The sequence below is a fragment of the Pholcus phalangioides genome, unplaced genomic scaffold (genome assembly GCF_987345545.1).
Source record: "Pholcus phalangioides strain wild (caught in Gottingen) unplaced genomic scaffold, Ppha-v1.0 ptg000013l_1, whole genome shotgun sequence".
Taxonomy (NCBI): domain Eukaryota; kingdom Metazoa; phylum Arthropoda; class Arachnida; order Araneae; family Pholcidae; genus Pholcus; species Pholcus phalangioides.
The window spans coordinates 37646880-37674421 of record NW_028301606.1 but is presented as its reverse complement, the minus strand read 5'-3'; the positions used below and the strand labels follow the sequence as shown (position 1 = coordinate 37674421).

At 31.7% G+C, this 27542-nt stretch overlaps 2 protein-coding genes across 2 annotated transcripts; one reads left to right on the top strand and one right to left on the bottom strand.

Annotated features, from left to right (window-relative positions):
• Positions 1-3896: 3896 nt before the first annotated feature.
• Positions 3897-16771, bottom strand: LOC149079069 (uncharacterized). Its single transcript, XM_089241351.1, has 5 exons — positions 16658-16771; positions 12669-12697; positions 10342-10413; positions 7914-8064; positions 3897-6800 (listed from the first exon to the last, which is right to left on the bottom strand). Exons 1-5 carry the CDS (start codon positions 16715-16717, stop codon positions 6654-6656), a joined length of 459 nt encoding a protein of 152 aa, XP_089097477.1. The 5' UTR covers positions 16718-16771; the 3' UTR covers positions 3897-6653.
• A 456-nt stretch (positions 16772-17227) lies between these two features.
• Positions 17228-23047, top strand: LOC149079068 (uncharacterized). The gene is made up of 6 exons (XM_089241350.1): positions 17228-17420; positions 17628-17683; positions 19304-19384; positions 21012-21136; positions 21526-21702; positions 22892-23047. Exons 1-6 carry the CDS (start codon positions 17370-17372, stop codon positions 22906-22908), a joined length of 507 nt encoding a protein of 168 aa, XP_089097476.1. The 5' UTR covers positions 17228-17369; the 3' UTR covers positions 22909-23047.
• Positions 23048-27542: the final 4495 nt, after the last annotated feature.

The window sequence follows — 27542 nt, the reverse complement described above, 5'->3', positions numbered from 1 at the left end:
AATGCTTTATGAAAAATTTTCACAGACATGTAAAAAGTAACTATAAATGAGTTCAAGAAGAAAATGCATGTTAGGTTTCATATAAAGTTATGAACTTTTTCCTTGATTTGTACTAATTTGAAACATTGTTTTGTGTGCATATTAAAAAAATGCTTGCAATTCTACCGAATACTGCCAAAGAATTAGTACAGCACAATTAAGCATAATCACAATTAAAGTTACTCTCTGTACCTCTAAAAGCAAAATAAAATTTGTATGTCAATTCATGCAAACATAGGCAGTTAAATTTGACATAGTTTACAATTTCAATAAATTGAAGTGACTTGTTTTATTTCTTTTTTGAACCAAATTATAAATTAATGGGTCTGACTAAAATAGTTTTTTTACAGATGAAACTTCATTAATGAATTTTAGTATATAGTCAATGATAAACCCCAATTTTTACTTTATTGGTTTGAAAAAACAATCATTCTCAATAATGTCCCAAAAATAATTAAACAGCTATCATGATCAAACTACATTACAGATATTTTGTTAGGTAATTGAAAATGTTTGATATTTTCACAAAACCAAATCAAAGAATACTTTTGTACTGTTCCATTTCAAGATATAAAATTTTCTTAGGAAGTAATGATTGTCTTTGCAGAATGCTTTAAGGGAATTTTTCTTTAAATTTAAAAAAACATTTTGCATCATAATCAGAAACCTACCAAAAAAGAATGGTTACACGTGTAAAATGAATTTTAACATTGATATGGAACTTATGATATGTTTATTTTTCCATGAAAATGTGGCCACCGAAAAACACTTTTGCAAAAATTCTCTGAAATATGATTAAAAAAATTTAATGAATGGTATGATTATATATGATAACCTGTCTATAAGGATTACTATTGCTTTCATTAGAATTTTTTTTAAAAAAACTTTCATTCTTGTCTATTAATTTACATAAAAAATAACATTTTATAGCCAATTACAAATGAAATTTAAAAACTTTAATTTGTATCAATTGTTAGCAACGCTTTTGCACTTACTAACAATAACTAACAAACACTGTTGTTTATTTTACTGTACTGAGTTTATAATTCAAGAGAAACTTCAATTTTCACAAGTTTTTAAACTAAAAAAACCATTTTTGTTTTTCAAAGATCCTCCAAAATCATTTATTTAAAAGGTGAATTTTTCATTCATGATATCAGTCTAACCTGCATTTGTTTTTTACTTTTCTTATATATTGATTTATAAAAACATCAGAAGAAAAAACTTTCTATTTTAAATGCAAAAATATACATAACTGCACAATCTTATTTCATTTAATGTTTCTCAGTACTCATTTTCAGAAAACCATATAATCAACTGATTTGACATTTCCCTATACTTAAAAGGTTTTTCAATTCTGTAATTTTTTTTTTATAATGCATAGTTTTGAACACATTACCAAAAATTCAACTAATAAATTTTTCTCACTTTCAGTGTGAGAAACTTCAATACAAACAAGCATACTATTACACTTTTATAAAAATGTACTCTAAGTGTAAACAAAACTACTCCAGCCATACAACATAAAACTTATAAGAATAATAATAAAAAGAGTTGACCATCCAAATAATAATTAATTCACATAGATTTAAGCATTTTAACTATATATTAATATTTTAATAGAAGTCACTATTGATCAATTTTATGAACTGTTCAACTCCATTCAAGTTCATAAAAATGTGCATCTAACTATGCTACAATACATGATTTATTCCTGTAATTTTTGCTTGATATAATTTAGCTGGTCAAGTTGAAAAAAATATTAATGAACACTGAATACGATATTAATGCCTTGATAAAATGGCATAATTGAATAAATTGTGCCATTGTGAAAGCGTCAATTTACTGGTTATGAATATATCAACTTCAGGTATGCATATTCGATATACGGCAAATGCAAATTTAATCTACATTTGCTTGATATTATGAAACTTCCTTAAAATATATTGATATTCAGCAAAAAAACAATTATGTTTTGGTTTTAATAATATGTAGGAAGTGCGGGTATTATGGAATACCATTTTTATTTTTTTATCATACTAATTCAAAAAGATGATAGGAACCTGAAATCTATATTTTTTTTTACAAAATTTGCGTTCTTGTCATCACATTCGCAAATGTATGGTATTCAAAAATAAATATTATATCCAAGAAAAAAGGTACAGTAAAACCTTGTTAAGTCGTCACCTCATCGAAAAATTATGACGGCTTAAGCGGAGCTCCATCAGTTGTAATGCGCGATTTTATGAAAATCGTATAAATTTAAAGTAATGTGACATTTATTAAAGTATGAATCAAAATAAAAATATATTAATAATAATAAATCAAAATAAAAATATATTAATAATAATAAATAAAAATAAAAATATAATAATAATAAATCAAAATAAAAATATATTAATTTTTTTTTAATGGGAGCCATAAAAATAGTCTGTTCCTCTTTCTCATACTTTTTCATAGTGACGACTTAAACTAAATTAGCAATGAGCAAATGAGGGTTTAATAACATTGTGGTTTATGAGAGCTCGAAGGGTCTGAAGAAAAATGACTTAACCGGAGTGACGACTTATCAGGGTATGGACTTAACACGGTTTTACTGTATTTATAAAAAATGGTCTTTGGAGGGTAATAGGAAATAGTCTGGTAATATGGACATCTGGTAATATGTGTCTGGTAATACAGCATTAAAAATGAAGAAAACAAATTCAAATAACTAAAAAACATTGTATATTGAAACAATGAAAATCTCGTTTGTTTTTGTAGTTGATGATGTAGTGGTGTAAGTCTGTTTGGAAGAGTCGCAGTTGCAATCAAGAGGAAGCCAAAACACATTACTCCCAGACCTATCCTCATCTATCGTCTTAAACTTTTTGCAGGTGAAGAGGTATTCTAGCCCAACTCGGATACTTAAAATATCCCATACCACACTATCTCTGAAAAAAAAGGTGTCTTGTAATAGGGAAAAATTGCTAGATAAAAAATGAGCACAGCATAATAAAATGCAACTCTTGTGACATCATTTTGTTAGTTTCAAATAATTGGGCACATTTCCAATGATTAATAAACACTTTTCAAAACTTGCATGAGCAAATCTTCCCCTATAGTAGCCGTGATGAGGGTGACAACCGAGCAACACTGAATTTATAGCATCATAGAGGGCATTTTGAAGTGGTTCCACTTGATGGCGATACCATAAGGTGGAGAAAACCTGGTAAACGTGGTATATTCCATATTATCACCTACCCCATAATCCCTACACTTCCTATGTTATAATCCTATTAAAAAAAAAAACCAGAATAAACTTTGTGCGACAACTCAGAATGACGCTTGTGTAATGTAAGACTGGAAGAAATCATTTAGTTGTTTTTTTAGCTCACTAGTAAAAGCAATCATAACAACTGGAGTTGGATGGAACAGAGACACATGCACAAAGATTTTTTTTCTTCTACCAAAATTTCTGTCTTTGAAAAATCATATATTGCATAGTAATTTAAAAATATATTTCCACCATATTTCATTACTCAACTGTTACTATATGATATCTCATATGAAATATAAATACTTATTTAAAAAATAGGTCTAATTATATGTATGTATTCAACTATGAAAAATGTTAAATTGGGACTTCCCATGTGTTCTATATCATGAAATTGATAAGATTATGCAGATTAAAAAAAAAATTGATGCTGCATTCTATAAACTATGAAAAACAACAACATACTGTGCGAAAACCAGATGACAATTAGTCCAAATGCAGATGCAACAATATATAATCAATACTTAAATGCAACCTTTTCTTTGCATCACAAAACTGGTAAAAGCAATACAAGTTCATATTCAGAATTGTATCTTTTCCATTTTTGCAAAATTCCAATTTCTAGAAGAAAATTCAATATGAACCACACGTTTTTATTTAGGTAACAAGTCATACATATACATACGCAAGCCATTGCAGCAACAGCAACAATCTGAGTCACTAAACTATGTAACTCAATGTGTTTTAAACCGATACATCGAAAATCTGAAGAACACAAATAAAAACCTAATTAACCTCGCATTACAAGCGTTTCTTTTTTATGACAAACATTGGAAAAAAAACTGATCCACTCACAAAATATATAAAATGAGAAACTTCTAAATAACATATTTTATATCATGAAATAGGTTTATTATATATACAAGTATACATATATGTTAAAGCACTTGCAGGTTTTGGATTGATAAAAATAATAAATTCTTTGAATTTTATTTTGCGAAACTTCTGAAAATTATTATCATAAAAAATGCTTGAGTAAATGCTACTCACTTATTACCTATACATAATAAATTATTGGTTTAAGTAATCCTCAAGTTACAATCTTAAATTCTGGGATGAGCCATTTTTTTCATACACATTTGACTTCCTTAAATAATCACACTTGTATGAAAAGGGTTAATCTTTACTACAAACTGCTAATAAATACAGTAGTAACTTGATTATCAAAACATATATGGATTACACATCTCAACATTCAGACTGAAATTGTAATCTCATACTACATTCACATAATACTGTAATTTTTCATTCATTTTAGACAACTGCAAATCAGTTTAGTAATTAATTACATATCCAAATTCAGAGTTCGATCACAGATGCCGATATAATAAAAACACTATGAAAATTTTTTGGCCGTTTCGATAAAAAAATTTGATAATAAAGTTTATACTGAGACAGCATAAAGATATAAAATATTCCAACAAAAAAAAATTCACCTTGACAAAAATAAAAAAGTTTGAGCAAATTTTAATCTTGATTCATAAGTTTAAAAAACAAAAACTCCAAACTCCATGCATAATGTAAGAATTATAGCCAATAAATAAAACTTCTTTGCATCACGAAACTGGTAAAAACAATATAAATTTACATGTTCAGAATTGTATCTTTTCTATGTTTGCAAAAGGTAATATGTCATTGCCATCATATGACCGAGATATTGCATTGTTTACGACCATCTGATCTTCCATCTAATTCAAGCAATTTCTTCACCAAAATAAAGTGCTCATACTTGTATCTATATTTTCTCTTCCAACAGATATATTAAACACACTTCTCTTATGAAAAAAACTTTCTAGTTTCACTCACAATTAATACAGCACAATCAGTACAATAGTCCCCTGATTACAGTGCAGGGTTCCTAGGAGTTCCCTACTCTGTGTGTAATGCAACACAAATTTAAATGCACAAAATAAAAAAAATTCAATGAAATTATTAGCTAAACTGTTTGATTAGAAAGCAATTGATTCCATAACTGTACCTTAGACTGTAATGATTCAAAACATACATAACCGGATACAACAGAAGCAAGAGTAACTTAAATTACCAAAAAAAAAAATTCGTTTTTGACGATTTTAAAATTAACTGACAATAAAATACAAGTATAAATTTCAAATAACCTGTGAACACCCTTTTTAAATACATACAACTTATTTTTCTTATGTTTGCCTTTCTGTGTTGCTACCATTTTTATTTGATTGGCAAAACAAAAATTGTTCACTATTCATACATTAGATAAAATATCAATTAATTCTTTGCATATCAAAATGAATGTTTCAGATCAGTATCGAGACATAAAAGTGAGATTGCATGTAGTTTAAATGGTTTAAAACCGTAGACATTAAAAATCCAAGGAATGAAAGGTATTTTTTAGACAAGGCTACATGCAAAAAATTATAATGTGCGCAAGATTTAACTTTACATTTTTTTTTAATTTGTAAAATAGAAGTGTTTAAAACATTATTATATTTTTATATACAGCCTACAAACTTTTCAAGTGATTACACCTTAAATTCTTCTCCTTTGCTGTTGAAACATTACTCAGATCAACCATTTTTTAATAGAAAAAGTGCTAAAATAAAAGTAAAACATGAGTAATACTTTTCATGTGAGTCACAATAATGTGCCTAAAGCTTATTGAATCTGCAAAATGTGGAGCCAAAGTGAATTCTTTTGAATTATTTTTCAATGCTGAAGGACAACGAACAACATGCTAAAACAAATAGATTTGCTAATCAAGTGCTAAATTTACTTTTGCAGTAGATATTTTGGAAAACCAAAAAAAAAATCCATACATATATTGTTTAATCATATATGCATAGAGACCTTTCTTTCATGCTATTCATTCCATTCTAAACTCTTTATCAAACAAAGAGAAATTTTTTCTCATAGTAATTGAAAATTGAGTAAAAGTATGTAACACAGCTTTTCTCAAATAAATTGAATTTCATTTTTTTTTTAAAAAATGACATATACAAGTGCAGAAATGATACCTGGATATTTTTACATTTTTTAAAGATTTTTTACATTCCACACATTCAGACTCAATATAATTTTTACACTTTTCCCAGTTACACATATATAAAGATGATTGTACAGTGTTTTTGCTCATGAAATATGATGTTGCTCCCTTGCTTTGTAAAAGGTTCTCTATACACAGTGCCATTATGAAAGTGAATACATAACATTTTCAAACTGCAAAAATGACAATGAGGTAACACCACTGTCGAACACATATAAATGTATTTTAGAAAAAAGAGGAGATACTTTCCACATACATGAAACTATTAAAAAAAACTATTCAATTGAAATGGACAAGAAGATCTGGATTATGCTGCTGTTGAAGAGCTGGTCTTCCAACTGCACCACTTGGCACACACCTCTCATAAGTATTAATATACTGAGATTCTGGATATGGAGGCGGAGGATCCTCAACATCCCCAATCACCTGTATATACAAAATAAAATACTATATACATATATCAGTGAAAAATGGTTAAACACTAAATTAACGCAGTCAACTCAGTTTATATTGATGTTTAAGAAAATTACATAAATATTATACATTTTTATACTCGCTGTCTCTAACCAAAATTGCAATGTTCTGAGCTGTCTAGAGCATTAACTACTCTTCAGAAAATTATAAAACTTCAGGAACATGCTGATGAAAAAATTTTAATTTTCAAAGGCCCTGAAAATCTCCACAAAACTTTTGACGCAAAATAGTGTTAAAGATAGAGTCTCACTAACAAATAAAAGCACATCCTTGTAAACTAATTAATGAAAAGATCAACAGGAATGTGATACTTCTTAGCAAAGAAATGAGAATAGTTTTGCTGGAAGATGTTTAGATAACTTGCCATAAAGATTGAGCAGTCTGCTCACTTTTTTGCAAAAAAATTTGTGTGCGCACTACAATTTGCACACAAAGCATTCTCTAGTATCGGTCAATATCTGGATTGACTTTTTTTTGCATTCAATTTCTTTCCCATTCAGTCATTAAGACATACACAAATTTTCATTGCTTTCTGATGGATAGTTAAGAGACTATCAGAAGTTAGACCGCTTAAAACATGCTAACTTTAATGAGGCTATTTGAATAAATTTTTGAGTCAATTTATGATAAACCCTATTAAGATACTAAAATTATTCTACACTATTTGTGAAAAAGCTTAGAAAAGTTTGAAGTAAATTGTTACCTTAGTAATTATCATTCTGAGGAGCTATGTTTATAAAATTATAATCCTTAAACAACTAGAAGATTTGTGTTAATATAATTTATTTTAAACTTTTTTTTTAAGTGTTTTCACAATTTGGATTTTTTTGTTTCAATTATTTAATTCTAGAAATCTTCCTCGAATAACAATAATTCTATCAATAAATTTTATCTCTTAATTAAACTTTACACATTCTGGTACACTAAATATTATCAAAAAATTTTCATAAAACATTTATTTTTATTTATTAGATAAAACATACAAGAGAGAAAGACAAAAAGAAAACTACATAACAAACACTATTTGACCCAAAGGGATTAACACATATGTGTGAATCTACATACACAGTGGAGATTCTTTCCATCTTCTTCTATAATCATAGAAGGGTAGTAATCAGCTTTGCAGGTCTGTAAGATGACATATGAATTTCCGTAGTAACAATAGCGAAAAATTCCACCACACATCAACAAGATAATAAGAAATGCTATCCCACACCTGTAATGAAAAGTCATTTTTCCTGTTCATCAAATTAATGGTGGTGAAAGAAAATATATGAAGTACCTAGATAATAGCCATTATATTTACTATTAAATGACTAATGATTAAGCATACAAATATTTGTTTTGAATAAATATTGGAAAATATAAAGAAATTCTCTTTCCTAATGCATTGCGGTGAGAGAAAAAATCTTTCTATATTAAATTATATTTATATTTTGATATAAAATACACCATTTCTTAGTTACTATGAGCTAGCTAAAAACTGGGTAATTATTTTTCTATTTTAAAAAATTTCTTCCTCTTAAGTGAAGATACAGTGGACCCAGTTATAAGGAACATGGATGTTACAAATTTTCACATAACAAAGTTTTTTCATGTCCCATGAATTTTGCATTGCTTATCTGTGTTATTTTGATTGCTTATAATGAACACAATTTCAGCAAAGCACACCTGTAACAAATTTTCAAACAAGAATTTTAGCCAATTTCTTTGTATTCTTATCTGAAAATTTATCTCTCTACAATGCTTAGCTACAGCTGAAAATGTTTCTCTTTTTACTCTGAAAAACATTCTATTGATGCATTTTTTGGTATTTATTGTAAAATGTTCTTTGCACATTTTTTTTAATGTTCTCCAATTTCTATTTTGCTTGAACAAAGTCTTGAAAGAAAGAAGAGAAAGGTTATTTTATTCTTAAAGCTATAACCTCCAAAACGCCTTTGTTACATATACCACCAGTGGCGTCAGAGCTGGGGTGCTCCCCACAGTATTTTTTATCATGCATCAGAGCAGAAAATCATCATGATTCAGAAAATCAAAGCTTCCCACATAACATTTGATTCAAGCATCCACAGGTCTAAAATACTTTCAATGCCCCTATTTGCCACTTTTCTTTAGCTAGATTTGGATGTTGGTTGTGGTAGTGATATTGTGTATGAATAAATTTTGAAAATGTCCAAGTGCAAAGCACTCTCTATTGCTTTCAAAATTGAAGCTTTACAGTTGGCTTAAAGCCAAAAACTGACAAAAAGTGAGGTATCAAAGAAATTCTGTATCATTTGAAGTTAGTCGCAATTTTGAAGAGCAAAGAGAAATTGAAGAGAAATTCCAATTAAGGGAGAACAACAATCCATGGCGATCGGAAGAAGAGATTTAGAACAGGAGCTCAGGATTTTTTACATAATTTCTATCATCAAATGCTTTTATATTAGTACTATTATGTGATTAAAGTCATGTCAATTTGAAATTTTACATGGAGTTCAAGTCGCAAGTCTTTACAAGATTCACAGTCTTAAATTTTCAGGTTTACAATGAATATGGTAATTCCTCCCCCCTCGTTTCCTTAGAATATTTTTTAAAAATAGTATATTGCACTAATAAGCCCTGTGGATTCAATGATTACTGTTCAATTAGTCATCCTGATATAGAAATTCCTTAAGAGGAATGTTTATGAGATGCATGTACAATTTAGTAGTAATCTTGATAATGCATTCCTGTGTATGTTACATTAAATATGATAAATCAGTTATTATGCATTATATTACCTGTCATTATATATAATCACCATTCCTCTCGGTAAGTTTGATAAATTTATCCCTTTTATGATGATTATGCATAATACTCAAGTGTCGTTGATAAATTTGATAAATACTAAAAAAATTATAACTTTCACTGGTGATCATACATAATATCCAGGCATACATGGAAAATTTGATAAAGACTTGCAATATCTTAAGTTGTAGAATGCAGAATTGTGAAAGAATTTTAGAATTTTTTAATTAAAGTTTTTTTATATCAGGGTATGATAGTAAAATTTATTAAATGGTATTTCATTATATAAAAATCTGACTGTAGTGTTTGTAAAATAAGAGTTATTATATCAAGATTCCAATTGTAGAATTTGGTAACCCTGAATTTGTTATATTAAGGTGTGATTGTATACACACCAAAACTCGTAAAATTTTGTTAAATCAAAGAAGTTGTCAAATAATAGAATTCGTCAAATGAGTTATTCTGGGGATGTTAACAGAAAAATTCATTAAATCAGAATTCATTATACAGTCGGCGCTCGATATAACGTATATAACCGTTTTCGCCAAACTCCTTTCTTTACCAATGATGATTGGGTTATGAATAATTGCATTAAAAGTTATAAATTTAGGGAAATTTATCAAACTTACCAAAACGGTCAGCGATTATGCATACAATAACCAGATTTACCCCATTTACCATAATGTACAAAAAATAATTTGTATCATACAATAATACATACCAAAAGTACCACAAGGAATAAACATAATCACAGCAAAGGTTATCTCCACAGCAATACTGGTCCTCTCTGCACCTGAAAAAGTAATACAGAATTTTGCATCCGAAAGATATTACACGCACTTCAAATATTTAACATAATCTGTAAACTCACTACTCAATTTATGTTCTTGCATACCGGGCAAGAGGGCCTGGGTTCGAGAGAGTCCCGGCGGAGACAATATGACTTTTCTTTCCAAGTTCACCTCAGCATAATATCCAGAAAATAAATGTTTCCTTGATATCTTGGGCTGAGAAAAAGAAATCTATCTCTCTATAAACTATGGAATGATTGGACACACTCTGATTCAAGATGATTCTTGACCTTCCAAAATTTCTTCAACTCCTTATATATATGTGCTTTGATATAAACCATCTGCTGTACTCTTTTTACAACAGATAAGTGTTTAAAAAAGTTTATTACATCATATATGTAACGTTGATTTCTGTTATTATTAAATTATCTAGATAATCACTGAGATACTCTTATTGTGCATAACATTGAAATATATCTAGTGATCAAAATACTAAATTGTAGAACTAGAATGTCATTTAATTTGGCAAATGCTAGCTTGTACATGAAGCTTAAGAAACTCCTGTAACTTATCCTTAGTCAAACTTAGTTATTCTTACTTCTGCACTATGATATGGTTTATTTACTAGCATTTATAATGCAATGGTTTTCCAATTAAAATTGTATTTGATTTTAAATGCGCAAAACAAATGCTTTGGGTATAAGTCCTGTCAGCTCTGCTTTGGGTGAAAATACTCTTTAAAACTCTGTGAATTTATACACCCTGAGCTATAAGAAATTTTTAGAAGAAAATAAATGAGTTTCATTAGTGTATTAACAGATCAGAAAATTTAAAATATCAAAATAGATTCTCAGTAATTATAATTCCTAATGTAAAACCCTTTAATCTACATAAAAGTGTTTTTCTTTTTGTTTTATATGTTCTAGACTCATGTTGAAAAATTCAAAAACTTGCAAATTATAATTTTGTTTTAATTATTGTAATAAATTAATAATAAACCATTGTAATATACAGAAAAGTAAGTTTCTCATCATGTTATATACCTATTGTGTTCAAAACATAATCAAAAAGCATTCATTTAGGTTTTTGAGGGTTTCGACAGTTTTTGACAGTTTGAACTAGTTTTTGATGCTTGTCATGTCAAAAACCCAACCCTGGTGGATACACATGCTAACCTAACACAGCAATGTTGTGAGCTGAATTTTCGTGCTAATTATCATCAGCATATTGTCACTTGAACCTGATTAACATCTACACCTCTGGAACTTTTCCAGGTGTACTTTCACTTCTGTTTCTTTCTCTTCTCTTTAAGTTTTTGAATCATTTCATGTAAAATGAAAGATTCAGTTAATAAAAAATGCATTAAAAAAGGACCCTATGATTTCAGAGCATATGTTCTTTCAATACAAAAAAGCATCAAACTGTATATTGTAGGAGCATATCTTTACCATCTGCATGTACAAGACACAGAAACAAGCTGACCAAATAACAAATGGATGGGAACACCTACAAACTTGACTGGGTAGTGTCAATATCAGCTTTAGAACCAACACCAGATTTAGTGGTGTTGTGCTACCACTAAAGCTGGTATTGGTTATGCACATCGTGTAAAATAAAAAAGATCTCTTCAGCATCTCTTCCTGTAAATACTCATTTATGAAATTTTGAAACTGTTAATTTTAGTTTTCGATCAGTTTTTGCCATTTTTACAGTGCTTCTTGGTGTTTTAAAAAACTTATCTTTAAATTTTGAACAGTACATGAAATGAATTAAACGTTTTTCCATAAAAACCAATGAAAAACTGTGTTGCGGCTAATGAACATGATTCTGGAACAAATTACCTTTGTTAGTTGAGGTATCACTACATAATGTTTACACATGAGGATAAATAAAATGACGCATTGTAAAAGAGAGAAAGAGTGACCTATACACATATAGTGTTCAGAACATAAGTGTGTTTTCATATAACTTCTGCCCTTGAAACTGGGCAGGATGAGTTTGTCAATAAGAAAAAACATCTACAATTTTTATATACGATGACTAACTTTTACAATGACGCATTGTAAAAGAGAGAAAGAGTGACCTATACACATATAGTGTTCAGAACATAAGTGTGTTTTCATATAACTTCTGCCCTTGAAACTGGGCAGGATGAGTTTGTCAATAAGAAAAAACATCTACAATTTTTATATACATGCACATTAAATTTAACTATACACAGTACACACACATACACAGTAATATCGAAGGTACTTACAGATCATGATTGCAGTAATAGCCAAAAACCTAGAATAGCATAAAATCAGACTATAATGTATTTTCAGTTGTAAAGAAAAAATCACAAAATAAAGTGAATTTTTGGCCATGCAAGAAATAACTAAAAAATTTTAAAATCAATCCACTGACATACCATTTCACTATACTTAAATAGAGATGTAAAATTCTTAGTAATAATCTTTTGGAGGGTAAAAAGGGCTAAAATAGTAAATAACTTCATCTTAAGGATTTAACTTGCAAATGAATGTATAAAAACGCTAATAAAATGCTACCTGTTTTAGATAAGTTTTAAAAAACAAATAGTAAATTGATTACATTAGTAAAAGAAAGCTTGTTGTTTGATTTTTCTACAAGCTAAAGTATGTAACTGTACAAAAAATTTGAGTCCAGACCTCCATTTCCAGAGGGCACAGAACTGTTTTCAATGGGGACTCTGACTAATTATTAACAATAGTAGGCCTATGGAATACACATATAAAAATTCTCGATAATAACCTTTTGAAGAATTTGAAATTTTCATTGAGAAGAATTTTCAAGAATATTTTCTCTGGAAGGGCTACAAGAATAAAAACAGTAGAAGCAGGGCCGTCCTAAGAGCACCATGGACTCCCTGGCCAAGTGATTTTTCTGAGGCCCTACATGGGAAAATTCTCAAAAAATTTAATTACTTCTAGTTTTTGAGGCCCCTCTTCTCTTAGAGCCTCCGGGCCATGCCTGTGTGGGGCCAATGCATTAAGAGGACACTGGCAATCACAGGAAAAATTGCATTGTCCACTTACAACAGACTTTCTGTTATAAGTAGATGTTTTTTGTAACATTAGCTCTTTGACAATTACCTGCAAATCACTCATTATAATGGACTTTTACTGTATTTTGATCTTGATCTTAAGAATTTAACTTTTAAATTAATAACAAAAAATATGTTTGGGAATAATTGCTGTCTAATAGTGAAATGTATTGGAATCTGCCAAACTGAGAATCAGTATGGTTGTCGAAGCATTTTTTAAAAATCAACAAAAGCTTGAAAAGCTTCAAATTAATTTTGCTCCTGAAAAATGAAGAGAAAATGATTCTTGAAGCTGTATGCAAAAGAATATAAGAAAACAAAACCAATATGGCTCAATTGAACAACTTGCAAAGAAATACGAGTGATATAGAAATTTATTGTATGCTCATTGAAGAAAATAATGGTCCTGTATCTTCTTAGAATGAAGGGGATTATAAGAATACAGTTTCCTTCGTATATCAACTTGGGTCTCATTTTCTGCTTTAAGCTCATTTCCAAAAATTTATCTAATTTTAGAAGAATTTTCATAACTTTAAAAGGTTTCCAAAATCATCATATTAAAAACTTTTGAAACCTCTTATCATGACAAAGAATATTCGGAGAATATATAAATAAAATTTGCCATCATAAGGCAGCAATTCTCTAGCCTACCTCTTCTGACTCACAGAGCCCTTTTCAGTGTATAATTTTTATGGCCGAGCCCTGTTTGACTTGAGCTCTTTTTTTGTATATAATTTTTATGGCTGAGCCCTGTAGGCCTCTTTTTTATTTATCTATCAAATTTACTGATGATTTATTTAATTTTCCTTGAGTCACAGCGGAGCTCTTGGGACTCCACGGAGCAACCGGTTGAGAACAGTTGTTATAAGACGATTGTCTCATTGTCTGCTTTTATTTTCATAATTTTTTTTCATATGGCATACTTTTGCCTTTGGTGATAAATCACCAAAAAGGCAAAAACAAACTCTCTAGACAACTTGTTTGGTCATTCACATGCTTGCACACTGTTTTTGGTCACTCCCATACTCACTCTTTGTAGGAAACTTGCCACTCTTATGTTGACCATGGGCAAAGATATGGGGACATTGCAGCCCCCCCCCCCCAGTTTCAAAGTTGGAGTCGACTGTTCTAATGTATGTATGAATTGACATCATAATCACCCCCCCTTAACGTCCATGTCTATCTCTGCCTATGATGCTCACACTCTTCTGGTCACTCATTGACCTGGTCCCTTGCTCACTTGATCATTATTTTGGTTGCTCTTATGCTCACACTCTTTGCAGGTCATTCTTTTGGTCACTCAATGACCTGGTCCCTCACTCCCTAAATCACTCTTTTCGTTATTCATATGCTCCAAGTCATTCTTTTGATCACTCCTATGATCACACCATAACCCCCCATCTCCACATCCTACAGCAGGGAACCTAGGCTAATATGTTTCAACAGGACTCCATTATAGTGAATTCATTGTGTGAAAAAACAAAAAACGATAAGAATTGAAAGACCCCAGGCTGGAGCCATGGCTTATACTCTGTTCAGAACAATGTTTCCCAACCGCCGGGCTGTAGCTGGTACTGCACCCTGTCATCAGTCAAACTGAGCTGCGAGTGATTCACTGTCTAATTAGTAGTGGTGTGAATGACCTACTTCACCAAACACCAACTCTGGCCATGCTATATTACAATTTACTGCCAGCCATTAATGAGTTCGGTTGGAAATAAAGCCGCTGTCTATCAGTGGTCACCTCAAGCTTGTTACAGAAAATATCTATATCCTCCAACCATGACAGCAACCTTTACAGTGGTAACCGAGTATCACTCAGGCGCTACGCGTGCATGACCAGGATTTCCACTCACAAAAAAGAAAAAAATCAAGGCCACAGGCTTCCAAAGGTTGAGAACCACTGCTCCAGAGCACTCTTTTGATTACTGCCATGCTCACACAGCCGCTGTGGTGGTCGAGTGGTCATAGTGAAGGACTTGCATCGCAAGGATCTGGGTTCGAACCCCACCAGAGCCACAATGGTGGTCGGTTGAAGTTGGTTTTCTGTGGTTTCCAACTTCAAGGCGCAAATGCGAGCCGATCTCCCAGTTAAAAAGTCTCTCCACAGAGAGCAACATGCCTACAACGTTACAAATATTCAATCATTACACTTCACTCACAATTTGAGGTATAGATAGCAGCACTGAAATATCAAACACAACACTAGCTACACACTCAGACTGCTAGGTGTACTCACTTTGTCCCAGACTCTGCAACGAAACTGGGCTGGAAGAGATCTCGGCAACGGGATAAGTCCGGTGGCAGAGGCCCTGGCGTTCATTCATTCATGCCATGCTCACACTCTCTCTCCACTCACTGATCTGGTTGTCCACACTATGTCACTCACGGACCTGGTCGTCCACTGTCAAGATAAACGTTTCCTACTGCCAGGCTGCAATCCTGACATTAGTCAAACCAGACCACGAATAGTTTACCATTCCATTTTAACTCATTTTCCATTAGTCCTGTGCATACCTTCCACTCGCAAAGAGAAATCAACCGGGTCATGGGCCTCCAGAGATTGGCAACCACTGCTCTAAAAAATCACTCTTTCGCTCATACCCATACTACTTGCAAATGCTCCAAGTCAATTTTTTGGTCAAACACCTGCTTTCACACTCCTTCGCCGCTTTCATGCTTGCAGACTCTTCAAGTCCCATGCTCTCTATGCAGAAGAGGATTCATGATTTCACCACCCATACACAATACAAATTCGCCGCTCTAGACTTTCACCTGCCATGCCCCCCCACCCACCCAAAAAAGTAAATACGCCACTCTGACTGCATCAATTACCTTATTCTTTTACATACATGCAGCAAGTTGACAAGAGATAAAAAGGTGAATTTCAGCGGAAAATTAGTCATATCAGTGCATTTAGTGGGAAAAATTGAGCCAAAATAGATACAAAGGCTTCGCTTACTCCTATAAATGAATTTAGAGATTTAGCCAAAATAAATGCGAACATGATTCTTTATTTTCATTTTTAAAAATAACACCACATTTATTTGAATGCAACCCTTTACCAATAGCATATACTACAACTACATGTAATTTTTTTTTTCTTTTTAATGCACTCAAAACAACTAGAATTCAGTAGAAATTACAAACAAAAAAAAAAATTTCACAATGGGATATATTACCCCGGGAAGTGTACAGGATAGAGTTGTATAAACAAGAAGGATCAACAAAATTGCCGACATGTCCTTTATCGAAATCTGTCAAGAGATACCTAAAAAACCGGATTTTTATAAGTTGCCATCACAATAGTGGTTTCTAACAGCTGTGTTTGTAGCTTTTTGTTTACTAAATTTATTAATTGAATTTTGGAAAAAAAAAAGTTCACGATAATTACGGAAAACTATTTTTAAAAAAACTAGATTATTAAATCAAAATAATATTGACATCATCATTTTTAGATACATGAGATATTAATAACAAAAATTTAAAAATTAGTTTAAATTTTGGTTTTGTTTGAAAATTAAAACTAAATTTAAATTAATGCGTTTTATTGACCGTAGAATAATTTTTTTTAGTCTTGTTTAATTTCCATTTTCTGAAGTGTTTTCAAAATCATCTAAATTATTGTAGATTTTTTTTTGCAGACGTTTGGGAATGAAATACCTCGAAAGTTTCCTCATTTGCCTCACACCAAGATTACGTCACTTAATCGAGGGAAGGAAAATAAACAAATTTCACCCAAGGATGTTGAAGTTCTGGATGTCGACACAATTTCAAGCCTTCGCTTTATTTAAACAGCTGTCTAGAACTAGTTGGTAAAAAAGCTAGGCTAGAAATTTTCCGACGTGCTTTTTTTTCCTCTCTGAGCAAACCCCCACCCCCGTATCAATAACAATGGAGCTGATAGTCCAATTATCCGTTTTAATTTTTGCTTTAATAGATTTTGTGAGTGGTTTTTTTTTTCATCTATTTTTAAATTGAAAACGTTAATTCGCATTTTTACTTTTTACGTTTGTGTTTACTTTTAAAGTTCGTTTTAAAAATGCAGTGAACTGTGTGATTTGTGTATATGCTTCTTGAATAATTAAAATTGATGTGATGTTTCCAGCGAATTCTGACTTTTTTATTGGTATGAACTAAAAATCTTTTCAGGTATGTTGTAGACATTGCTCGTATATCTATGATTCTGGTCACATAAAATATTTCGTGTAAGTATATGATTTAATATTATTTAATAAGATTACCCTTAGGTTTTTACTTTTAGGTTAGGAGCAGGTTCTTTTTTTTGCATCGTATGAACCAAATAGGATCCTGTCGTGTTTTCGGAAGAAATGTGTAATTTTATCACACTATGCATTTGTGTTTTCCTAGCGTGGCGCAGCACGCATTTGTGTTTTCTTAGCGTAAAGCACGAAGCTGGGCTGGAAGAGATTTCGGCAACGGGATAAGTCCAGTGGCAAAGTTCTGGCGTTCATTAATTCATTCAGCGTGACGCAGCAGCTGTTCTGTTGTCTGAAGGAAAGGGAAAGAAAATGCAACACAAAAATGAAGATCAGAAAAGTGCACAACACATTTGACTTCTTCTGGAAGCAGTCGGCCAATCACTCTCGATGTAAAGCACTGGGATGAGGCTTATTGCACTGTGTAGGGAAAGTATCTGGGTGGCGCAGTGGTAAGATGCTCATCTTCCTCTATGAAGGTTACCGTCAAGGTACATGGGTTCAAATCCGGACATGGAATATTATGGGGCGATCACAGATAAATGGCACCTTCATTTCCTATACAACTCCGCTAGTTGAAAATTGCCGTATGACGATATATGGCCAGAGTTGGTGTGTGGTAAAGTAGCTCTGTAGGGAAACAGACATGCTGCTTTTCCTATTGGTGAGTGAAAGTCTTGCAGGGCGATTCATGTTACGCACGATGCAAAAAACCTGCTCCTAGGAAAACCTGGCTTGGCATTAGTTTTTGAAAATTTTGGTGCAACTCTGGTATAATTCCTTATGGCAATGTGCTGGCGATTTTTTTTTTCTTTGTAAGTAAAACATCCGAAAGCATGATTTGAAGTTGCCAAGAGTAAATCATCAAAGAAAAAAAAAATCACCAAAACGGTGATTATACTACAGCAGACTTCTCATCTACTGAGGTACAAATGATATAGAAAAAATGATAAAAACGAAGAGAAGATCAAGATTAAAAATAAAACACTTTAGACTAAATAAGGGGGGTTGAGATTGGAAATGAAACAGTGAATGGACAATATGATTTCGGAATAAAAATTAAAAACTGATATCTCCTTTAAATATTGGTCCCTCCATTATGTATAAATATTTTCTATAATAAAAAATAAAAATCCGGATTCTTTTGAACAATAGAATTGTCAAGGCATAAAAGTCTCTTTGGGTTTGACCAATGAAAATATGATTGCGGGATTAAAACTCCAGATATTATAATGTCTGGTATGTAAAAAAAGTAATAAAAATAAATATTGAACGTACAACCCGAGACACAATATCCAAAACTAAATACAACAAGAAAAATTGAAGGTAACATGATCCATAGTGAAAATCGATTATACCATACAAGGAAGGAAAAAAAAAAAGCTTCAAATTTTTCAAGTCATTCAAATAATGTGGTATTACAAAAGCATATCATAGCCAGTGTCCTCTATGGGGTGACGTCACGTCATATAACAGTAAAAAAAATGTCAACCTACACAATAGAAACATTTACAAATATATATTTAATTTTTTCACTAACCCTTTTGATCAATCCCTAGACTTGGCGACACTGAGGTCTTACTGTAATCACTTCTCTTTCTTTCGCAGTTGTGAGCCTTACGAATTTTGTTGTGGGACGAGATGCTGCAGGTCGCATCCAGTAACGTTCTATCAAGTTTGGTACTTTTGGTAAGATTTTTCATTGTTCTCTGCTTGGTTTTCACTTTGAGATGCAGATGCAAGCCAGCCTCCCCACAGAGAGCAGTCGGGTCCACAACCCTTAAAATTCACATAAAATATAAAAAAGCAATATTCTACTAAGTTGTTTGATTCCCAAATAAAAAAAAGAGGAGGTAGCACTTCTGAAACACACAACAAGCATTCATCAGAAACAAACTTCACTTTAAGGTTCATTTGCACTGGTTAAGTAATTTAGTAGTTAACCAAAGTGATCTAGTCATTAAATATTTGCCTGAGATGCCCTGGTTCTTCCCCTCTCCAGGGCTGAAGTGTTTACGTTACTTCTTGCGACAGAGCCTGGGTCTCATAGTTTCTCCAGTCATTAAATAAAGAAGTTAGAGTGTAGAATCCAGAGTCTACTTTTTCGATTAAGTAGGCACTATGTGCAAATAGGTGTGACCTAATATTTTCCAATGATAATTCACTATTTGTTACACATGTTGAGACAGATGTTAAAGCACTTGATGACTTAAAATTTACTTAACTAAATTGCTTAATTAGTAAATGGGCCTTCATGTACGCTACACATTCTGACATATTCCAGTTCATTAGAAGTTCCTCAGAGGAATGTTTACAAGGTCCATATGCGGTTTGGGGTAATAGTGTTCTCTGCTAAATTCTTTGAGTAGCAAATGCAAATGATTTCCTCAGCTAACAAAGACAATTCGTTCTAGAATCACGCTCATCAGCCTCTTCTGCGCTTCTTGCAGGTTCCTATGGGGAAAATTGTTTCATTTGATTTAGGTTATGCATATTCTACTTATGGCTCTTAAAACCATCTGATATGGCCAGTGAAGCTAAACCTAATATTGTCAGGCTTAATGAATATTTATTGAAGGGAAAATATGAATGTTTCATCTGGGGTAGAGAGACAAATCCACAATTCTGGAGAGAAGGAAGGGAGGTTATTTCCACTGAAAAATTGTGATCCTAATCATGATTGTCTTAATGAGTTCAGGGACTCATTTTAAACTTTTATCCTTCTGTAACAATTGCCTATTCAGGATGGAAAATCCAATAGTATCTCCACTAGCAAAATTAAACCGAACATTAAAGAAAAGGAAATTTAAATTTGGAACAAAAAAATTCACAGATTTGGAGCTGTTTTTTGATTTAGGACCATAGGACTATGTCCTTCGACCCATCTGTGTTAAGACCTTTATCGTTATTTTAAATTTTTATTGTGATATGACTCATATGGAAGTTTCTCACCACTTGATTTCATTGTGGTCTGCAAAAAGTAAAAAAATCAGTCAATTGGCCCTCCACCAGTTACAAAGCCTTTGAATGACCCATGCTCAACAGAAGGTTGAACACTCATGTTCTAGATACTCCTCAAAATCTAAATAAAAGTTTTATAAATTTGTTGTTGTACATGTATACAACCATATGTACACAACCATGTATGCAAGTTGTGCAATGTATACAACCCAGTCAATCTGAATGCCTATTTTACAATCATTATCTGCATATAACAAATGGATTATATATATTTTTAAATATTTTCACGTCTTGATAGATGGTCAACTGGTACGAGTGTATTTTTCAGTTTCCTTTAATTATTTCTTTTTTTCAGGTTGATTGTATTCATGACTCTTTTATTATGTTCTGGAGGAAGCTGGTGGTATCGTTTTCATAACCGTGAGGCATATATTAGTACAGCACCCATCGTTGTAACTGGACGATCTAATGCTAATGCAGGTATATGCATATTTTGAGTAACTAATTGAACTTGTTTATCAATAAATAATATAGAGTTGTGGTATAAAAAAAATTCACTTTCTTTTCAATTCTTTTGTTAAAATTATTTTTTTTCTTCTTATTACATTGTTCACTATAGCAGATAACAAGTGTAGCAGATACACCCGGAAACACTTATAACTCGAACTTCATTCACATTAGCTGATTCTTGCAGCTGCTAGGGCCTTGTATATTGGCAAAGTTATATTATGACCATCCTGCAGTATATAATGCATATATTATGCAGTGATTTTCTGTTGTTAAAAGAAGGTACCAGTACTCACCATGATATCAACACAGGAACTTTCACAATATCGTTACGATATTTTAATTAGCTTTTTTTTTCCAAGGTGTATCGTATGGAACTCCAAGGTGTCAGCAATTTTATCCTCAACAAATAACACAGCAGCAACAACAGCAGCAGCAGCATATGCAACAGCAGTCATCTCATCTTCCACCACCATCTTGCCCTCCTCCACCATATTATGAGAATCCTCCCAGCTATGCATCAGTAGCGAACAGAACCAGTTAATATATATTTTTTCAATCTGTAGTGAAGTCATTCAATGGTTCCTTGCATTTATTTTCAATTTTGATGTCTCGTATACTGAAATAAGCTTGGTTATGTTCAGACAATTTACTGTATATCATGCACTTGACTGGTATTTTTAGGGGACTTGAGGACTCGATAGGGTCATGAAATATTAGAAATATTTCAGAGTGAGACAGTAATGCCTTTTCACTTAAGAATCTATGTCTTATAAGATGTTGTTAATGATTTATATTAATCAAATTTTAATGAACTGAAAAAAAACTTTTAGTCAGAAGTATAAAGGTTCTAAAAATTTTTTCATACATTCATTTCAAGTATAATTTTACCGTTTTTGCTATGTCTAATGTACTTCTATAAATGCTACTATAACTCATTTAATGAGTTTCACTCTTTTTTCTGTGAACTCTCCACACTTGATCGTTGCTAAAAACTTTACACGTTTATTATAAAAATAAATAATGTAATTTCCTGTGTTTAATCGAGAGATTTGTTACAGAATTCATTCATCAATAATAAAATCTTAAGAAATGGAAAGGGCTGGTTAATCACATTTTTGTAAAAGAAAATTTATGATTTTTCTACTCGCATGAAAAATTATTTTTTACAAATGAATTTTTTGAAATATTTATTTCTATTCCAACCTCTTCTCTGAAAAAACCTGTTGATAATACACAGTGGGCACGGTAGCACAGGTCGATAAGATACTTGCTAAATAAGATACATACGAAATTTCCAAAAGATGTTTAGAGGTGTTGCGAGTTCAATACCTGATTTATCGTTGTCAGAAACTTTCTTGACATTGAAGTACAGCAGAAATGGTGATAACATGACCACACAGAAAAAGATTTCTTTGAGTTGTTAGTGCTTAAACCTCTCAATGTGTATAAAGAAGGAAAACATGTCGAACACTGCCATGGTGCGACAAAAATGATAAAATTATAATATGCGGCGGTGCATAATCCACACTAAGAAATTCTAATACTTTTTAATGTATATATCTACACATAATACCCTATTATTACTTTTCCAGTGTAAGTGCATTGTATGCCTTCTGGGTTATTATTGTATTGCAAATGATGCACAGAAAATATGTTAACAGTAAAGATTGGCATCACGGTAGAAACATATATCATTTACTGATTCCCAGTATTTTTGTCCTGCAGTATTCTCCCTGCATTAGCTGCCATGCCAGGAAACAGGGAAGAAGACCAGCATGCCAGGAAATTCGAGTCACAAATTCTGGAAAATTATTGAATATATATCTTCTAAAAATCCATTGAATTGGCTGAATGCATACAGTGACCCTTGCCGGGAACAGACCAGGCTCCAATGTTCAATAAGCTGGTGTCCATCGAATTTAACGGCATCTCTGCTAATACAGGGAGTACAATAATTCTCAATTATCCAAAATATGGGAATTTTTCTAAGGCTAAAATACTAAAGGCTGATTAAATTTGAGACTCTTTTCAAAGCTGAAAATGGTTTAAAAAATATAAGTTGTATGACATTAAAGTTTGTCATCATTAGTTTGCTTACCATTTTATTTCTCTGTGATATTTGACGATTAGTGAGACATGAAACATAGACTGTAAATACGTGTATCTAATTTATCAAATTTTATAAATTAAAAATTTTTTAAGTTAAATAATCTCTTATAATACCACATTGTGTTGTCAAATGTATTGGTCCATAACAATAGCTATATGTTACTATGATATTCATGAAATCTTAACTGTGATTTTGCTCTTGTACTATTTTGTGTCAATTGGTATAGTATAGAGATCAGCGGTTCCCAAATAGTTTCAGTGGTGGACCCCCAGGAAATCTTGGTGTCTCTCATGGACCCCCATTTATAGCAGCAGGAACTAGAGTCATCTAACAGCGAGAATTTTCTCGAACAATGGAGGACATTTTATCCAGTATTAGTAAATGTGATGTGATAGCAATGCAATCTATTAGACTGCAAAAGAACTAAAACAAGGTTTCCCATCCCTATCAAGAGCTGTTGCCACAAGAACAATTTTTGTCAAATCATAACAATATTACTGTTGTAGTCTACCAGTATTGCAGCTGTGTTTTAGTGCATAAATTTAATTAAAAACTTCTTTGAAACTTAGTTAATGTAATTTTTTTTTTCATAAATTTATTTTATGATTCTACAATTGGGCCACAGATTCTTGGGAAATCCAGGCATCCCTTCTGGGAACCGCTGGTATAGATATATTGAAGCTAAACAAATGTCACGTGTAGAAATACTTGTTGATTTATAAGTATTTTCAGCAAACACTCCAAGCATATGAAGTTGTAAACAAAAGCATTATGATAGCCTTTTTGGTGAATCTTAAATTGACTTTGGCAATATTTGGCAAAATTATTGCAATTGGTAAGACATGATAACGTCATATCAAACAGTGTTCAAAATTAGAAGCATTATTGATATAGTAAGACTTGTTACTGTGACCTTATTTATTATTATTAACCTTGTTATTGCAAACTTTGAACTGCTTGATTTGTGATTTGATACATAAAATTTATTAAGAAAATATAGATATATCAAAATCCTCTATTCATGGGTGTTGGGGGGAACATATGTTTAGTATATCGTAGTAGCTATGACAGATGGCAGTTCCAATAAATAACATAAAACAATCATAACTCTGACAGCATAAATTGTTTCTTTTGTCTTTTCTTCATAAGCTCTTTTTTTATGTATATATGTATTTTCTGTGTGCATGAAAAATAAAGTTTCCCAACACCACCCAGCTCCCTAAGAGCTGAAATTGACGAATGTCGACAGAGCCTGGGTGGTGTAAAGTTTAAAGGTAAAAAAAAACATATGTTAAGACCACACACACTTATATTACACAAAACAAAATGTTCTGGCATGCACCAATTTGTTAGAAGTTCCCTAGAGGAGTGTTTATGAGCTGTATATGTGTACAGTTAAGAAGTAGTGGTCCTTGGGCTTTATTAAAATGTCAAATTTAGCCATCAAATCTCAATTCACAGGTCAAATAACTTTCACCTGTAACCCAAATACAAGTAGCTTATCTCTTTTGATGTTCCAAGGCATTATAAAACATTGAAAGCATCTCCAATCTCCACACTGTCCATTTGCTCAGATTTCAGAGAATGCAATAAGATAATTTCTAAACATCTAGATTGTAGTAGTTGCAGACATCAGGAAATTTTGTTACATCCAATATTCATACTTTTGAGGTTTGCTGTAGCTATATGAAATAACATGCATAGGAAATTTGAAGAGAACAAAAAAAACATATTCAGTGGTTTGCAATAGCAGATTTTGGCTAGAGTCTTCAGAATAGCTGATTAAAATATGTAGTGCATAGTTTGCAATCATCTTGAATCTAATCATACTATGCTAAATTCATTTGGCAACTGTATTTGGGACATGTTTTTATGCTATACTAACAGAATTGTACAAATATGTGTGTAATATGAGCTTGTTTGTATGCTTTGCACATTATATAAATACAGTGGAACCTCAATAATTTGACTACCTCCATAACGTGACATTTATTATTCTCGTGGTTGGCACAACACTAAATTCAATGGGGAAAACTAATAACACTAATATCCTTTAACTCAACACAAGATAACTAAACCCCACTTAAGTCTACTATGATTTGTACTGTGTTATCACAACTATCGAAATTACATGGGCATTGTCCAGTTAATGAATTTTCACGACAATGTGTGTTTCAACATTTAATTTGATAATCAGAGATTTTCCCTCGCACCTTAGGATAGGGTCACTTCCTACTGTTTGGAACCAAAAAACTCAACCTGGAAACTGCAAAAATCACTAATATTGTGAATGATACCTGTAATTTTTGAGAGTGATTATTGAGTAAGCTGGATCAAAATTTTCAAATTTAAAAAAAAAAAAGTTTAGCTTATTTTTGAAAATTCTGGTCTAATTAGCCTTCGTGTACAGAAAATGACCGTGCTGTAATCAAAACGATAAAAAATTACACGGTTCATTCACAAATAATATTAATCACAAATTACACGGTTCATTCACAAATAACATTAATCACAAATTACACGGTTCATTCACAAATAACACAGTTCAAGATTTAGAAACATTTCCTAGAAAACTGCAGATAATTTTTTTTTTGTTAATTTATAAATGATGGAGTAGAATTGTTCTAAAAATATATAATTTCATGTTCAGGCATAAATGATATTTGAAAATTGTGAGTGAGATCAAATGAAACCTCTCTAACTTGACATCCGTTTAGGTTGACATGTTTATCAATGCTTTTGGAGTTATTAAGGTTCCACTGTATTTTTTTTTGTCATTTGGTTGCTTATTGTCAAGTTCACTTTAAAATTCACCAATAAATACTGTGTCTCAGTGTTTTCATACATAAGAACAACTATTGATCCATAGATTTATACAAAATCAAATGTATTACCATCAAATACACACAATCCCTAACATTTTTGATCGAGGGGGGACATTTCTGAACTACTTCTGAAATCGCCTCAGTGACCTGCAAGCTACGTTAGACTTTCATATGACATCTCTGATTTATGAAAAATGTAACTTGGTTATAAAAGTCGGAGCTGGCCAATAATTACTAGTATATACAAACAAGATTCAAGGGGGTGTCACTGGTGTTGCATGAAGGGATTTAAAAGTGACTTGAACCTCCAAATGTTGCAGCACTCATTTCTGTAAGTCAGAGAATGGCTGTACAGTGGAACCTCATTATAATGACTAATAGGGGCTAAAGGTTGTCCATTTTAATGAAAGTCTGATTTTTAACAAATAATTCCTATAGGAGTTGTGCATCAATGAAAGTATGGTAGTTAGCTATAAAAAGTGTTTATTATGTATTAGATAAGAAAACTGCTTTCAACATTCGTTGAATTGAAAAAGTTGTACATATATACTGCATTAATCTTAATTTTTCTGGGTAGCGAACAGTATGAGTTATGCAACACATCCTTGTTTACACAAAACAACACAATAATCTAAGTTTAAGTGCTTGCTTGAAAATATAAAACTTGTTTGAAAAAAAAATGAGCACCTTTTATTATTGTTAGAATTTTTTTTTTCAACTGTCCATTATGAATGATATCCTACTGCATATCAAAGTGATGCTTAAACATTACATTTTGCTCTGTATTTTTATTTATTGTTTTCAATGAGGCATGAATCTCATGAATAGCTTTGAAGTTATGACTAAAACATTTATATATTTTTTCCTCAAGTATGAAATTACCTTGATAATAAATAAGACTAAGTATTGATTTTCATTATTAATGTTTCGTGATGTATAGAAAGTCTTACACACACATATATATATATATATGAAAATTTTTATGTATTAAAAGGAAAGTTGAAATTTTTCACAGCTAATTTTTTTTAAAGCATGTGAAAGATCCATCAGATATCAATTTTTCATTATTATGGTGTTGATTGTATTAACTGTGATTTTGCTCTTCCTTCTGAATCTCAACTGGTGGAAATGTATCCTAGCATACATAAATCTGTTATGCAAAGCTATATTTTTAGTTGCAATGTAAGAAAACTGTATGCAATGAAGTTCAAATGTATGCTTATGTAGGTGCAGTTAGAGACACCAATCTGAAAAACGTGAAACTTCTATGAATACCCTTCATTTTGATAATTTAAAAGCTTATAGCTTTATATATTGATTCGATACACCATCAGAATAATGCTTTGGAAGTTTTGACTGCACTGAAGGCTAGAAGGCTGTGGCAGTTTTGTATTCGATATATGTATATAACATTATCGGTGAAGAAATTTTTTAACGTGCG